Here is an 18805-nt window from a genome sequence, read left to right on the forward strand (position 1 = left end):
CTTGGCTTGATAAACATTATTCGGACTCTGCACCAGGAAAATCAACCGTTGAGAAGTGGTTTGCTAAATTTAAATGAGGCTAAATGAGCATCGAAGACGATGCACGCAGTGGACGCCCCAAAGAGGCTGTTACCGACGAAAACATCAAAAAAGTCCACAAAATAATTTTAAATGATCGTAAAGTGAAGTTGATCGAGATAGCTGAGATTATTACATAGCGTTGTTGGAGCGTTTAAAGGATGAAATCACGAAAAAACGGCCCCATTTGAAGAAGAAAAAAGTGCTGTTTCATCAAGACAATGCACCGTGTCACAAATCAATGAAAACGATGGCAAAATTATATGAATTAGACTACGAATTGCTTCCCCATCCACCATATTCTCCAGATCTGGCCCCCAGTGACCTTTTCCTGTTTGCAGACCTTAAAAGAATGCTCGCTGGAAAGAAATTTAGCACTGATGAAGAGGTAATCGCCCAAACTGAGGCCTATTTTGAGGCTAAAGAGAAATCGTACTATAAAAATGGCATCGAAAAATTGTATGACCGCTATAATCGTTGTATCGCCCTCAAAGGCAAGTATATTAAATAATAAAATCGAATTTTGTCAAAAAAATATTTTTTACTATGTTAGCCTACGAACTTTTCAGCCCAACTGTTACATTATAGGTACAATAGTATAGATCATTATCCACATTTACCTGAAAATAGAGTAATAAGACTGCAAGGTTGTAGCATGTACTCCTTTCACAATAAGCTGACTTTGAGTGACACAAGAAGAATATACAGTAAAACCTCGTTAATCTGGACCCCGATTAAGCCATACTTCGCTTAATCCAGACAGGCAAAAGGAAAAAAAAAGCAGAATGCAAGGTTTTAAATATGGCTAGAAGTCAACAATGGCATTCATCATATGTACTGCATTGTATGTAGTATTGCATTACATTTTACTGTACTGTATAGTGTATTTAGGCCTATGACCTTTAAATACACCATAATAAACATGTTTTCTTGCTATAAACGGAGTTGTAATGCACTTTCTACTGTTTTTTTAGGTTATTTCAGTTAATCCGGACTTTCGTTAAACCAGTCAATTTATCCCCCCCCCATTTGTCCGGATTAACGAGGTTTTACTGTACTCCCCTTTCACAATCGGCTGACTTGGGAGTCACGTAAGAAGAATTTCTCCTTTCACAACCAGCTGACTTCAAGTCACATAAGAAGAATGTACTCCTTTCACAATCAGCTGACTTCCGAGTGACATAAGGAGAATGTACTCCCCTTTCACAATAGGCTGACTTTAAGTGACAGTGACATAAACAGAATGACAAGTATTACAATATACAGTGGACCCTTGATTTTATGTTTTTCAGGGGGCCATGCTGAAAAACTTAAAAGCGAGGAAAATCTTATAATATTAAGCTATATTCGGACCAAGTTTGAATGCACGAAAATGTAAAATTGGGGTTCCATTGCATGTACAATTTCTCAGTTTAGCGATTCACATGTTCCTGCACTACAGTTTCCTAAATAACTTTCCACTTGTACCACAAAATTTAGATAGAAAAAAATATTTTTTTTTAAAAAAAAAAAAGTAGTGCTTGCAGTGCTTTGTTATGGTAAAAATAGTGAATTGATGGAACTGGTCGTCCCTTTGAAATAATATTCAGTTTGTTTGTGAAAATTCTTGCATTGAACAATTTTACTACCAACAAGTCTTCAATCACACAATTACAGGCATTTTCGGTTGATAATGATGTGTTCCCGCAGATGAAGACATTGCAGAAATATTGAACGTAGTACTGAAGCTCAGTGTAATAGTCCTCCAAGCTTGAATACTTTAAATCTTGGTCTGTAGAATTATGTGCAGGATATAATATTTTTTTAAATGGGTAAGCATTGCTTACAATGCCTAAATGTATGCCATGCCCCTGCACTTCAAACAACTGAATAATGTTTAGTTAAGCAAAAAAAAACATAATTTCTGTACTTCTTGGACAATTGTTTCTTTCATCAGCTTATTATTACAACAAAATAAGTTTTAAAGACAGTCTATTCCTATATAAACTGGTATTTCTTTACTATTATGTTGAACATTAGAGCATGAAAAAATATTTCCTACTTCCTTGTGTAATAATATAATGCTTAAGTGCCACCATATTGAAAATACAAAGATCATATGTGAGTAACAATGGAACAGGATTTAGAAGTATTGAACAATGATAGTAATTTAACTAAATTTCAAATGTTAAAAATATGTGAAAAAAATGTCCCCTATGGAATTACAGGACAAGAATTACAATGTGTTCTATGGTTTAGGATTTGTTGCGTATGTTAAAACAAGAATACATTTGAGTGTAACTTTCTTGACAATTATTTCATAATAAAGTGAAATTCCTTTTTGCCAAACGTAATTTGAATTTTGTGTATGCGTCAAAAATGAAAACAATGCAAAAGCCAAAAATAAATAAATAAGTAAACTGCTATATCACGGAAACTATAAATTAGTTAAAAAGTACTGATGAATATGAGATATTTTTAACAAATTTTCCAAGAACCATTGTTACTAAGCCTGTCATGGGCTATATTGAAGATACAGATTTTCAAACAACATGTATATAACACTACAATATACCTTCAAACCACTGTAACACATATTCCAAATTAATATAAACACTCAACTTTCAACCAGTGATAAATGTTCTGCTAAATACTACTCTGTCAATGGCAGAAATACTTTTCTAAAAATGTAAACACATGAAAATTAAAATAAATCATATAGAAAAAATAGAACACTCATGTTCTCTTGTTCATTCACCCTTACTTATTGCATCCTACTATATGTACAATTTCCCTGGAATTAAGTAACGCATACACCCACCAACATGTTTGGTATTTTGAGATCTTTACATGATTACTTAAGTAATTACAAAGTTAAAAAACAAACAACATACTGTTATAATCTGATGGTATGAAGTAGAATACAATTCAAGTATGAACATTTTTCAAATTTAGGCACAATAAACACAAAAACATGAAGCAACATATCTATTTTTCTTGGTGTAATGAAACAGCTCGCTTAACAATAAAAAGTATAATACAAGTATTGAAATTTAAGATGATAACACACACTTATGAAGCTGAGAAAATTATAAACAAAATACTGAACTCAGTTCTTCATAATGCAAACATGCTACAAAATGAAAAAAAGAAGACAGAGAGAGATGAAACTAATAAATTTATAAACCTCAAATTATCATTGTGCTATTTCTGATGTAAATGTCTGAATATTTAAGGTTTCATGTTTTATATGACTGTAACCCTTGTAGTGATTGCACATAATGGAAGTTTAATGATCAATAAACCAGGCCTTTCCTGAAGAAATGGTGTTAAACCCAGTGTGTTTTGTTCAGAAAGTAAATGAAATTAGTGAGTAATAATGCATTTTTCCAAGTATGTTAATCATAACAGTCTTCTTTGTGGCCTAGAGGTTATTTATGAATACAAACATGATATTTATGCAAATATTCTGAAGTGTGGAAAGTAGCCTGATACATTATGATCTTTTGCCGAATTGTCCTGGGTCATAATGCTTCAGTTGCCATGGTGACTGAGGATATAGGGGAGAAATAAGGGCAGTCGCAGGTTGTAAACCATGTTTGGTCCAACCTGTTACCTTTCCTGTATTAGCAATGGATCAACGGTTCCAGTGTCAATCAGAAATGAAGAAAATGTAATTTACTGGACTGAGACGAGGAAATGGAAACCAGAAAAGCAGCACTTATGCACATGCTGTTTCAATTTCGTAGTTTACTCTCACGGCTGCTTGATTTAATTCACGTTTTAACTCAAGGTTTAAAAACACGAGTTTTTCTTTTAATCAGATTAAAGAAATTATATAAAGATTCATGTACAAAAATAATTTGTAGATTTCAGAATGATTTTCGGTGGAAGTACATTAATCTTGTGATCATTCAATGATGTTTATTATGCCCTTAGATATTCTTAGCATTTTCAAAGGAAAAGCACAGGAACAAAATATATGTACTGAAAGGTAGGTTCATAGCTCACACAAAAGTAAAATGTAATATGCAAACTAAACTATAATATAAAAGACGTTAACTATAAATACTATAAATTTATGTTACTTCACAAAATAATTATGCTTTCATGTAATATTTTGTATAGGAATATACACAAAATAGAAGATACTGATTATGTTAAACTGGAAATACTGCCATGAACATTAAACCCTGACTAAACGCAGTGGTTGATAAAATATAGGAAACTATCATTTTAAAAAATCAACGAAATATGTCTTGACATCATTGTAGGAGTCATTCCTTTATACAGTTACACAGTCTTCTAGCACAAGTGTCTTCTATCTCTGGCCTGCCTCTCCCCAACGTGGGGTTCACATTAGGGAGGGACAATGGTGCATGATTTTTGCTACAAAGGTCATGGTTTGGCATGTGCGAAATAGAAACAGCCGAGGCCAAAAGTCGTTTAGTAAGGAAGTGATGTGTTTCAATTACAATTATTAGGAACACTTGAGAAGACAGTAGGGCATCTGACTGCCAAGTGGGAGACCCAGGTTCGATTCCCAGGATATGCAATCTCAGGTGGGAACTTTCCTGATCATGTCCCTGCATAAATCAACTCTGGGGTTCACCCAACCTCTGATGAAATGGGTATCTGAGAGCATCCCTAGGGGTTAAAGGTGGCAGAAGCATGGTGCTAATCGCATCACATTCCCCCTCCCTCACTCTCCCATGTGCCTTGATGGCATGTTGCAAAGGATAAAGGACTTTAAAAAAAGAAAGAAATAGAACTTACATTTCATTTAAGTTCATGTCAAGGAACTGCTCTAAAGAATGTGGAAAAAGTTTGTCTTCTTTGAAATCTTCCAAACGTACTCCACCCTATCCATAAATGGAGTTTCTAATATCTATCATTCCTTTTCTTGCAAAGATTTTCTCAGTCTTCTTGCCCTGTATGAACTTTCCAAAGCTTCAATTGCTTTAACTACAGATTATTTTATTTCAAAATATCAACACTTTTATCAGATATAACTGTATCTAAGTTTCTTAAAGGTTCACATACCAACTTTTTATAGATGCAAAATAATCTAACACAGTTATTTTTAGTTGTTTTTATTTATTTTATCTGGGACGTTTCGTTCTAGTTTCCTAGAACTTTTTCAAGCTACTTTTAGACTTCATTCCTTAGAATTGTAGGGTGACTAGCCATGTGAGTTTGTGATATTGTATGTACAGTATACCTTAGTGTAGCTTGAGAAAGTTCTGGGAAATCAGAACGAAACGTAGCAGATAAAATAAATAAAAACCACTAAAAATAACTGTGTTAGATTATTTTGCAGATATAACTGTTATTCCTTGAACCAATATACATAAAAATGCTGAAAAGTTAAGAATAATAACCATTTTACATCTTAACGTCATGATTATAATTAGGTAGCTCCATCTATACTCCCAGTACGGAAAGCTAATCAAGAGAGCAATCCCTGGAACAAATGATGCATGATTTTGTTAAATGAAGCAATGCCAACATGTATCGGTCACACAAAAGTTGAAGAAGAATATTTAAGGAATGTTTTGACAAATTGTTTCATTTATACATTTACACCTTCAGCTGTTGATTTTAAATCTTGTACCCCATTCTTCTTCTACTTATTGGTATAATGCACATGTCAATAGTTATGAAGTATGACCTTAAACAACAAATGCTGTGCAACTGTGATTTCCAAAGTTTTTGAACCACCACTTCTTTGCTATAACATTTCCAAATAGAAATTTAATGTTAAAAAAAATCATAACAGAAACACTGCATATTTATTCAAAACACTGATTCGATCTTTATCATTATATTAATTGTTCACTTATTTTAAATCTCAATTTGTAATCATTTATGTCTTTCAAGGATTGTGTACTTGGGAAACAGCTATCAGTACCCACACAGGACATAAGATTCACATTTAAATGTTTCTCCACTTTTCGAAAGCATTTCTTGGATCTCTTTTGCTCTAAACTTAGGTAGTTGTAACCAAGATCCTCATGCAAGAGGTTACCACAGCATTAGCATCCGTTTGGTGACCACCCTTTGTTTCTTAACACCATCACCTTATGTAACTAGATGATGCCTAAACTGGTAGCATTATTCACTTTGGGGACCACTGTACAAAATGAACTGAAAATGCACCTATCATTTCAAATTTTTTGAAAATACATAAACAGTGAATCCTCAATTAAAAATTTCCCAATAGTCTGTGCCTAAAATTCTTGTAACACAGGGAAGCAGTGAGACATGATTAATTTTATTGGCATTAATGTAACATGGGTACTGCAGTAGAGAAAGAAAATAACAACTCAAAATATGATAATGTATGCTACAAAATGCATAACAGTATACATATTCATAACTAGTACTAGCTTCTTTAGGCTTACAGCCATCACATTTAGTTATCAGCCAATCATAATACTGCATATCATCTACAGTGCTCAGCCTAAAAGTAGACCGTATATTAATACTGACAATTTTGATTAGGTATATTTTATAAGTAAGAAGTTCCTTCAATTCTGCCCATGTTTGGAGCATGTCTCACCGTATTTCTGACTATATTTTGAGGCATTTCTCCAGCTATATTCTGGATGGTAGTGGTGGTGATATTAATCTGCAGTTTCTCTATTTCATGGAGTGTTAATTCTGTAGACTTTTCTTAAGATAGCTCTAGAACAAGTAATCTGGATTTGTTGCCATCTTGCTGAAACCAGTATTCATGGTCACTCCATCCCCCTTTCCAGTAAGGATACAAACTTGGTGACTAATGGGTAGGTCATTTGCATCCAGTGCCTTCAAACACCAGCAATCAAAATATCCTGCATCTAGACTCGGCTCACAACACCTGCCCCTTCAATTTATGGCACAGAGGGGTTTAGAAAAACTATTGCAAGTTGTCAGCTTACCATAAGCGGTAGTCAATGGGTCGTTATTACCCAGAAATGTCCATGAACACACGTGTGTTGACATTCCACAAAAGGCATTATCCTCCAAATAATGTTCCACAAAAAAAGTGTGTTCTTGAGTACTTAAATGCGCCATAAACATGTTTTAAAGAAAATTAATGCAACCCTAGCAGGCATGTGATCATGCCAGCCATTTCACACTTACCTACCGCAGGAACCAAAACACTATGAACAATCCTTGCCACGTGACGAGACTAAGGGACGTGGTTGAAGTTTCGCTGTCTGCCGGAAGATGTCGTTGCGGTCTTGCAGTGTTGGTAAGTTCTTGTATGTTTGGATTGTTGGCTAGGGGAGATGGATTTTTAAGTTTTACTGTGTTGTACCATGATAAATAAAGATTTCCACATAAATCGTCATTAAGAATATTCGTTTCTAAACATCCCTTTCTATTTTTCCTTTCGCCTGTGCCAGGAAGGAAACACAATCCTGTGGTAATTACTGGCATAGGTGAAAGGAAAAATAGAAAGGATGTTAAATAAGGTGTACACATGATCAAAAACACGCATAATCTTAATGGCAATTTATGTGGAAATCTTTATTTATCATGGTGCAACACAGTAAAACTTAAAAATCCATCTCCCCCAGCCAACAATCCAAACATACAAGAACTTACCAACACTGCAAGACCGCAACGACATCTCTTCCAGCAGACACAGCAAGTAGTGCCAGCGGAACTTCAACTGCGTACCTTCCGTCACCCCTCGACCAGCCCTAATGATTCCAAGATGGAATGGAAAGCTCGGAAGAACTCCTAAAGTGTTTTTTTATCGTGCTGTGTGTGTGTTTTTTTAGTATTTTTAACAAATATGTTGCCGGCACGTGATGTAAGAAGTTTTCTACTGTCATAAAATTAAATTTGTTGGTCCTATACCTTTTAGACTGAACACCCTGTAGATTTGTGTATTTCATATAAGGAAAGCAACTCAAAACAATTATATTAAAAAATTACAAAGATGACAAATTGCAAAAACCTGAATATTCTTCATGTAAAAACTCACAATATATAATCATTGTACCTGCATATGCATAGGATTATTATAACAATCAACATAATGTTCACTGATATGTGTAATATTATTTGTCCAACTCCTAAGTATGAAACACTCTAATAAGGTGTGTACTTTGGATACAGTTTATACTTTAAACCGTTCAGCCATGCCAAAAAAAAAAATATATATATATATAACATCATCACCTTATTGAAAAAACAAATACTAAAACTAAGGATGGTATCATCTGCGACTACTCCGTGAGACTTTATGAACACGGACAAGATGTTTATGCAGATATTCAGGCGTTCGGAAACTTGCCACACACAGGGTACACTTAACTGAATTCTCCTGGGCCAAATGCATCGTCACCACATGCTTCTTCCAGTTACCATTGTTGCTGAGAATGCGAGGGCAGTAAGGACACGGTCGAGGTGCATTGTAGGGAAGATTTGAGTCTGCCCCACTCCCCAAGCCACCTGCAACAGCACCAATAAGGGCATTAAACACCCAAGATTTTAAGATTTTTCTATAATCCCATGGAAAGTTGCTAATATCGAGCATTGTGCAGCCATGTGGTACAATGCATTTAGCCCAGATAGGAATGTATTATAATTTACAGTAAACATCAAGGAAATGTTTCTAAATTCAATTAAGAAACTGCATAACAATTAAAAATCTACTTTAAAAAGAAATAAGTAAACAGAGAATGAAATGGGCTTAAGGAGACAAGCACGAAGAGACCCAGATAACTGGACAAAGTTGAGGGGGTTGTACAGGATTGTATTATAAGAAGAGAAAGAACAATGGTTATTTGATTCTGTGCACAATTCACTCGAAGTCATGACTTCTTAGATCTGACTGGATATAAGTACACGAATTGACATCCTCAATCAATTTTTTTAAAAACAAAAAGGAAAAACAAATCTTCAAGTAATTTTACAATTAAAAGTTACATTATATTATATTATAAATATGATAGTGTTCATTACAGTGTATATCACTTGACATATGATAGTAAAATCAGGGTATAGTTTGAACTTTTGTTTCATAAAATGGTAACTTGTCATACTACTTAAATGAGAATATTCCTGTTTCAATAGAAAATTTTACGATAACAAAAGTAAAGTGTTGTATAAGAATCATTTTCTAAATTAAGCAAGTCTTGAAGCTAAGAAACAGGGTAACAGTTGGAATCAGAAGAAACAAAAGAATATCTTATTTGGTAGGAAAATAATAAAATAAAGTTTACACAATAACAATGCTTGTGTACATAGAACACACAAAACAAACTAATGAACATAGTATTTTACACGTTGTACTTCTGATGCAGCTTAATATCAAAATGAAAGTAAATGACATTAAATAAGACAAATAGTTATGTATGTCTAACACAAAAAAAAAATTCTTCAGTCCATTCAGATCTGCATACAAATAAGGCTAACCTTATCATAAATTGTCTGACTTATCAGGCATCATCACAACTCACCAATCCGAGAGTAAAAAAATATAAACCATCCAATGGTCTCACTTGCGACTAGTACTATATAGGATATTATGTACGCGGATAAGATGCTTTCGCAGATACTCAGGGGTTTGAAAGCTCGCATCGCACAATGAACACTTAACTGTTTTCCCCCGATCCAAATGCATCGACATCACATGCTTCTTCCATCTACCGTAGTTGCCGAGAAAACGGGGGCAGTAAGGACACGGTCGAGGTGCGTTGTAAGGAAGATTTAATTCTGCCCCACTCCCCAAGATACCTGCAACATAAGGGCATTAAACACTAAATCTGCTGATTAACGGGGTTATATTTACGTAAAGAAACACTATACATGTAGTGTTTCGAGAATGGTGTTACATGTAGTGTTTTTTTACATAAATAAAACTACCTTGGTCAGCAGATTTAGTGCTTTTGTAACATGGAAACAAGGCTTTATTGTGTTACCTAGATTTTAAGATGCTTCTATAATCCCATGGAAAATTGCTAATATCGAGCATGATGTAGCCATGTGGTACAATGCATTTAGTCCAGACAGGAATGTATTATCATTTAAATTAAATTCGATTAAGTAACTACATAACAATTAAACTCAAATTTGTTTCAATAGCAACCTATTTTTTCTTATTTATATTAATTACTTTACTCACTCAAAAAATTAAAAACTGGACATACTTTATCAATGAAATGCATTTTGTTAGCTTCAATGATACGGCTACTTAAAAATGATATCCACAAACTCACAACATGAGCATAGCTATGTATTTACAAATTCTACATTAAAAAGAAATAAATATACAGGAAATGACAATGGGCTTAATGAGAAAAGTATGAAGAGACAGAGACCCAGATACATGGAGAAATTTAGGTGGGGTGAACAGCATTGTGTTATAAGAAGAGAAGAAACAATGGTCATTCCATTCCTTGCACAATGCACATGTTATGACTTCTTAGGTATCAAATGGATATAAGTATAATTTTATTGATATTTAAATTCTCCGCCAAATTTTTGTTATTAAAAAACCAACCTACAAGTAATTCCACAACGATTTATATTATAAATATGATGTATATCACTTGATGTATATTATTAAAATCAGGACATATTTTGAACTTATCTTTCCTAAAACGGTAACTTGCGATACCCCTTCGACACGAATATTCCGGTTTTGTCAGCAAATTGTAAGGCTCAACAAAAGTAAGTGTTGAAAATATCATTTTCTAAATTTAAAAATTAATATTTAGAAAAATAGTGGCTACATCACATTCAGTTCAACAACCCTTTCTACAGTGTTATTCATGGTAGAGTTGTCTGTGGAGCAGCAGCTAGTGTGCCGGGCAGTGAGAAGCATCTGTCGGCATTTAGAACCACAACTGTACGCTAACTTTTGCACTGGACGCGTCAGTATTTCAGTATCCAGATAGCATGTGACCAGTTTGCATGTCTTTGTGAAGTGTTAAGGTGTTAACAAATGTTTTAGATTGTTTTGTTTTAGTTTACGTATTACTGGTGTTTTCCTGCAATCTAATAATGCGATGCTATCCATACAATTTAAATTGACAAATTCCTAAGTACGACTTACATCTTTACGAATTCTTGTATGGAAGTTAGAAGGCGTTATACAGCAGAATACTCAGATCTTCCTGTTCCACAAAACTTGTGAACAAATTTAGGGAAACAGGGTATGTTCTTGATAAGAAACGGCATGTGCTTACTGAGGAGAAACTAGATGACGTTGGAGACCAATTGGAACACACTCCTAAAAAATCCCTCTGGCACCTTAAACAAGATTCAGCCATTTCCACGACGTCTGCGTGGCAAGCTACAAAGCATTTAAACCTGAAGTCATACATTAGAAGAATTGAAAGAAAACATCAGGAGAGAAACTGAAAATTTCCTAAAAAGATGCCATAAACGTGTGGATACAGGAGGACAACATTTCCAAAACCTCTTGTAACAAGGTAAGTGCTCACTTTAATTGTCACTACAGTCAATGTAAGTGTACGAGCTTATTTCATTACATAGATAGCAGTTCGTTACATGGATGTTGCATCCAGTTTGTCAGCAGTCACGCTCTTACTGCCCGGCATGTTAGCCGCCGCTCCACGAACAACTAGACCATGAAAGGCATTGAAGGCATATAGGGGGTTGTAGGGATGTGACCGGCACCATGCTGCAGTCACCTTTAGCCCCAATACCCTGGGTGAACCCCCGTACTGCCCCATGCACAAACGTTGCTGGAAAAATTTCCATCTCTAATCAAATCAAATCTGGGTCTTCTGCATAATCAGCAGACACACCATTGCCTGTGCCACAGAGGCTTTATGTTAATGATATTACTTTAAAGAAACAATAAGCATATTTAAAGATCTTTATGCCTATATTTCTGTGGAAGAATATGTACAAAATAGTGTGTTAGATTTCTTTTAGTTTTCTTTCATCTATCAAAATTTCAGGAATGTAAATATCAATAGTACAAGCCGGGAGGTAAGAAATAAGGTAACAGTTGAAATCAGAAGAAAAGAAAGAATAAATTATTTGGTACATAGTAACAATGCTGGTGTACATAGAACACACAGTATGCAATTTATAAACTGTGCTTTACATGCCTTAATATCAAAATCAAAGCAAATTACATTAAGTAAGGCAATAAATAGTTATATATGTCTAATAAAATAAAGTTTGTTTTCCTTTAGCATTCAGACCTGCAACAAATAAGGCTAAACCTCATAAATTTTCTGACTTTCCAAAGCATAAAAAAATGCTACCACTTCAACTCACCATTCAGAATGTAAAAAAAAAAATATAAACCGTCAAATGGTCTCATTTGCGGCTAGTAGTACGTGGGTAATTATGCACGCGGACAAGATGCTTTTGCAGATACTCAGGAGTTCGAAAACTCGCCACGCACACCGAACACTGAACTGTCTTCCCCTGGGCCAAATGCATCGTCACCACATGCTTCTTCCAGTTACCGTTGTTGCTGAGAATGCGAGGGCAGTAAGGACACTGTCGAGGTGCATTGTAAGGAAGATTTGAGTCTGCCCCATTTCCCAAGACACCTGCAACAGCACCAATAAGGGCATTAAAAAACCCAGGATGTTTACCAAGGAATGTGGTACAATGCATTTACCCCAGTTACAGGCATACATAAAAAGGGGCGGAGAGGAAGAAGGAGAATTCACCCTAACAAGATTTACTCATGAAAACAACACACATTCCAGTACATATACTCCCAGAGTAATTAAGCAGTATGAAATATTCTTACTCTTTTTTGGGAAACAAAGGTAGCACAAAAGTATTTCATCCACACTCTAAAGTTGTAATCATAATTTTCAGCACTGAAACATAATGTAACCAACAATCTGCTGCAGTATGGAAATGATAAACCATTCAAGACCCCACCAAATGTTATTTTGTTAGCATATGGTAAGTTAGTCAGTAGTTAAAATACAGGGTGTCCAGGGTAGAGGTATACAAAAATGCACATATATATTTTAGCATCTGTAAAGTTTATTAACTTTCTTGTCCCGGTTTTGTACATAGTAACTCAAAATGTTTATGGATGCTGGTACACCTCAATGTGGGCATCATGTGTAGCTCGACAGATATCCAAACGATACTCTTGCTTGTGCCAAGTGTTGACCAGCATTTGAGGCGTTATTAGGGGAAAGATATACTGTCTGAAATCGCCCAATCATGAACTTACCTCTTGCACTCAACATCTTCAATTAAGCCACATGTAAAAAAGTCTAATGGTGTTAAATCTGGGAATCTAGGTGGCCAGGTAGTTTCTGCGGATGAGTGTCTCAAGAGCACTATTGATCGTACAACTGGGTTACTGAAATCTGGGATTGATGGCCTATCAACTGAGCCTCACTAGAAAACAATATACGGAGTAGTTCTCGCATTGTAAGAAGTTATTTTTGTATACCTCTTGCCAGGACACCCTGAATACTGTATTTCTTTGAATATTAGGTGCACCTTTTTCGGGTTTTTCAAGTTGGAAATTTAGATGCACCTTGGTTTCAATAGCATCTAGCATTATTAGAGTACAGTAACCCCCAACTTACGTAATACGTGACTTATGTAAATACACAGTTACGTAATAACTGTACGTAGCTGTCACAAGACATTTTTTTATATGAAAAGTGTGATTTCAGTTTATTTTTATATTCTTTTATATATTTTTCATACTTTTATATAGTTTATATCCGAGTAAATACTGCTGCATGATGTTTCATTTATAAAATAATACTGTGTAAATAATACTAATACACACACACACACACACACACACACATACATACATACATATATATATATATATATATATATATATATATATATATATATATATATATATATATATATATTAAATATTAGTTTCTTATGACGTTACACTTAATCAATTTACAAATTCGACTAACGTAAAATTCAAGTAACAGTATGAATAAATATATCACGGAATTATAGTGGAAACACTTTCGTCCAAAGTTTTTTTCTTTGTGGTCGCTCTATAGTGTAACATAGAATGGAGAACTTACCAATTTCAATAATCAAGTGTTTTCCTCGAAGTTATAATGAAATACTGGTAAGGATAAAAATCACCCTTAATGAAATTTTCATATGATAGTATTGTTTAATGTAGCAATGTAACAACAATGTAATACTACACAGTATTTTTGTCCAGCATTACCAACATGTACATCTGTCCACCTTAAATAGGAACAACTTTTTTTTCGAAAGCTGAAGCAATGTTTTAGGTGTACCTTACATTTGATGGCATCTTGGATTCGAAGGAAAAAGGTATATTCAATAAACAGCATGCGTGTGGTCAAACACCACATCAAAATTTGAAACCTTTGAAACATAATTTGCAAGCTCAAGCATATACTTAGCAATATTCAAACTTATCTAAAAGAAAGTTCTTTACAATACTTATTGGCTTCATTCTAAACACAAATCAGAATTAAAACGAGTGAGAAAGTAATAATTACTGGTAGCTGTGGTCATAAGCACAAGAATGACAGAATGTAAATCAGTGACTCCAAACAATCGGAGGGCAGGTTTAATTAGTACAATTAGGGCTGAGTGGATGCCAATTAATTGGTTAATCAAAGTTAATCACTGAAACAGCTGATATTTTTCCAGGTTCAGATATCTAGAAGAGTCCGTAAAATACCACATGACAAAGTTGCAGTCTAAATATCATGGAAAGTTACAAAACTACCAAAATGTACCCCTTGTTCGCAAAGCATTTTCTACACAACAGCTTCATGGGCTTCAGTTTATGCTTCCTCCATTAGAGGCCACTATCCAGTGATACCGAACTCGACCTTTAGCAGCCTTAAAGGAGATTTTTTCAAATTTTCCTCTTCACTTGAAAAATCGGTGATATTCCAAAAAAAAAAAATCCTTCTTCGCACAGAAAACGTATATTTACCGTTCCTATCTCTTTTCATCAAAGATTATATCGTGGTTGCACGTTGCCTGAAATGTGGAGATCTAGGCCACGTAGTAAAATACTGCAAAAACAAACCCTTGTGCACCCATTGTGGAAATGAGAATCATGAACGCCAACACTGTGATAAAAAACAACAACCGAAAACATGCATTCCATGTAAAAACAGGAACAAAACATGCAATAGTAAAGACAACAAAGACTGCCCAACATACACCCTCATGTGGCAAAGACTAGTGGACAAGACAGACTATGGAGAACACCCCTAAAACAAAACAGAAAAGAAATCCACCAAGTAGAAGAAAAAGAAACGCTAAAAGAGCGGCAGCATACCGACTAAAAAAAGCAATCGATTTAGTAAACTCTTCCACGCTAAACCCAGAAGCTCCCCCCTTCATGTACCCATATAGCACATATTCAATCCCCCAACCCTTCTCGACCTCTCTACTGAACCGTCCAACCTATCGGAGAATATAAAATTCACTACAAACACCCATTCCATCCTCAACGACCCTTTTCCAACAGCTTCTGCCCCAATTGAGGTAATAAAACCCGCTCTGACACGAACACCTACATCTGACACATCATCTCACACCCCTCTCACATTCAAGAAAATTGAACTCACTGCAGAAGACACACTTGACTTATATGACACCGATCTCGATACTGACTCGGAACCTCCATCACCCTCGCCAGAACACTCATCCCATCCCTCGGATCCGTACCTAATATATAGAAACTTCGAACACAACTTGAAACTTTCACGCCTAGAAGAGAGAGATATTCTCATTACTGCACTGAGACTACTAGTCAGGAAGAAGCATAGCAAGGGCAAAACTATTACCTTCCCCATACCAGAAGCAGTGGACAGGATAACGTTAAAAACTTACAACCTTCCTACCGACACAGAGGAGCTGCTCCGGCTAACCGAGACAGCTTTCGGACGTCGCGGAGAGTCCCTGGTACTTGACGATGTTTACGCGGACTTTGTAAGGGCACACGGGAGAATGGAGTTCATAGCTACAAACGAATGGCCCCGATGCCACCAATTAGTATGGCACTCATAGATAACGACAAGATACGCATTGCACAGATCAACACCAGAAGAAGCAAGCTTGCAACACTTGAAACAATCAATTACTGCAAAGAGCAATACATTGACATAATTCTCATGCAAGAACCATACACATCCAAAAACAAAATTCCCTACATACCACTCAACGTTCACACAATTCAGGACCGCAATCAAACCATGGCAGCAATAATTAACCTAAACAGAAATCTAACAATCACCAAAATAGCACAATTTTGTGACACACACATAAATTGCGCTCAAATATCTTCCGAGTATGGTTCTTGGATCCTAATAAATAGTTATTTTCAATTCAGCCATGACATAGACCCATATTTGGAAAAAATCGATCTAATCTGCAATGCGTACAAAAACTACAAGATCATAATCACAGCTGACACGAACTCCTCCTCTCCGAGGTGGTACAGCCAAGAAACCGACACCAAGGGGGTAGCCATGGAGGAATTCATTTCTGAGCACAACCTACAAGTCGAAAATCAGCCAGATAATCCCCCCACCTACAGGGGAAGGGCGGGCGCCTCAAGCAACATTGATCTAACACTCACGAATGCAAGGGCCTTGGGCGATGTCCAAAACTGGAAAGTTATAGATCTCGCCACAACAAGCGACCACAACTTAATACTATTCGACTTAATCTACAGGCAACATCAGCTTGAACAGACAAACCAGGAGAACATATTGAACTGGAGAAAAATCGATCATCAAAAATTCCTAGAAAAGCTCATTATCCCTGAACAATTGGACCAACAAAAATCACTCAACACGCTCGCAGAGGAACTCTCTGCAAACATCAGACAAGCAATTGAAAATTCATCACCCAGAAATAACCAAAGGAAAATGAAGAGGAAGCCATGGCCAAAGAAATTAACCAACCTTAAGAAACAAATGCAAAAAGCCAGGAAACTATATCAAAAATCCATCATCGCACAATACAGAAATGCCAACCTCCAGATTTACCGTGCCAAAAAAAAGCAATACGAAACCGAGCTACTAAATTATAAGACACAACAATGGAATATCTTCATCGAAAAACGTCTGGAATTAAATAAATGGGGCACCCCGTATAAAATCGCTACCGGCAAAATAAAAAAACCGCAAACCATTTCCACCTTAATTAATGACGAGAACAACACGAATATGACAAAGGACTTGGAAGAAACCATCAACTTCTTAATGAAGAATCTCATACCAGACGACAAACCTGAAAACGACAGCGAGGAAAATAAGGATACAAGAAAAATCTATCACCAGCCATATCCAGAATCACCAATATTACCTTTCACTACCCAGGAAGTAGAAAACGAAATAAGCAGCATGAAAATGAAGAAGTCCCCGGGACCAGACGGAATTCCTGTGGAAATAATACAAGAAATCGCCCCAGTACTTACGCCTTACATTACTCAACTATTTAATGAGTGCCTTGTTCAGAAGATATTCCCAGAAACCTGGAAGGAAGCAAACTTAATAATCATCAAGAAACATCCAAATAAAGATGAAACCAGGGTCAATTCATACAGACCAATATGCCTTCTCAACGTTTTGGGAAAACTCTTCGAGAAACTTATCCTAAAAAGACTCAAAGAATTTCGCCTGCTCAAACCCATATCAGGGATACAATTTGGGTTCACGAAAGGTAAATGCACTGACGATGCATTACGCCTGCTATCGTCTACAACACAAAACACTCCAAACAAGTACACGGTTGGAATCATGGTGGACATCGCCGGGGCATTTGACAACTTGTGGTGGCCCAGCCTTTTTCAAACACTTAAAAATATGAACTGCCCAGGTACACTTTTCCTACTTCTGAAAAGTTATTTCTCTAACAGAAAAATTAGCATCAAATATCCGGATCTACAAATGAGTAAGATCACGTCAAAAGGTTGTCCTCAGGGTTCCATTCTGGGACCCGAGCTTTGGAATACTAACTTGGAGCCTGCGCTTATGAAACTACAAGACCATCCAGACATAGACCAGATCATAGCTTATGCGGATGACATTATCATGCTCACTTCCGGTAACTCAAGAAGGGAAATCGAAGATAAAGCATCCACTGCAATCAATATGCTATCCAATTGGTGTGATCATGCTAAACTCAAAATAGCTTCGGAAAAGACTCATTATATTATCCTTAAGGGGAAGTTACAAAGAAACCCTCAAATCAAACTCAGAGAAAGAAATTTAAAAAGAGTAAGAGAAGCTAAATACCTTGGCATTACTCTTCAAGAGAAGATGTTTTTTAACAGACACATAGCCCTGGCAACAACCCAGGCCGAAACAACTATAAACAGTCTAGCCACATTGAGTTCAGCAAACTACAACCTTCCACTATCACACATAAAAACATATCTCATTACCATATATAATTCTATTATTTCCTATGGCTCGCCCCTGTGGGCCATGGAAACCAGTAAACAGTACATTAAAAACAGATTGAGATCTTCACAACGCAAAGTGATACTTCGCCTAACGGGTGCATTCAGAACAACCTCAACCCTGGCTCTTCTCATGATTGCGGGCCTACAGCCTATTGAAATCGTTATTAAAACTAGAGCATCAAAGTATTACTTTAGAAATGGACAAGAGGACGAAATCTATAAACTAATTGGAATACGCCCTGCCACGGTACCAGACATTTACAACCACTTGTTTAGCGTCTGGCAACAGGAATGGACACAAGCTACGCAAGGAAGGAGACTTCACAGCTTCCTTCC

The 18805-nt window shown here is 35.9% G+C and overlaps 1 protein-coding gene across 10 annotated transcripts in view; it reads right to left on the bottom strand.

The window, feature by feature from the left end:
* Positions 1-18805, bottom strand: part of LOC145992892 (uncharacterized) — a 184872-nt gene that overhangs the window by 109865 nt on the left and 56202 nt on the right. Inside the window, exons 7-8 of one of the 10 annotated variants that reach the window (XM_083129311.1) lie at positions 9659-9795; positions 8300-8508 (exon numbers count right to left, since the gene is read on the bottom strand). The exons of 7 other annotated variants lie outside the window; for them this stretch is intronic. In XM_083129311.1, coding sequence (XP_082985437.1) covers positions 8398-8508; positions 9659-9795 — 248 coding nt within the window. In that variant the 3' untranslated portion in view covers positions 8300-8397. Of the gene's footprint in view, positions 1-8243; positions 8509-9658; positions 9796-12342; positions 12597-18805 lie in introns of those variants that run through there. 2 more of the 10 variants (XM_083129324.1, XM_083129316.1) reach the window with 2 other exon arrangements.

Source organism: Lepisma saccharinum, chromosome 1 (assembly GCF_977018435.1).
Source record: "Lepisma saccharinum chromosome 1, izLepSacc3.1, whole genome shotgun sequence".
Taxonomy (NCBI): domain Eukaryota; kingdom Metazoa; phylum Arthropoda; class Insecta; order Zygentoma; family Lepismatidae; genus Lepisma; species Lepisma saccharinum.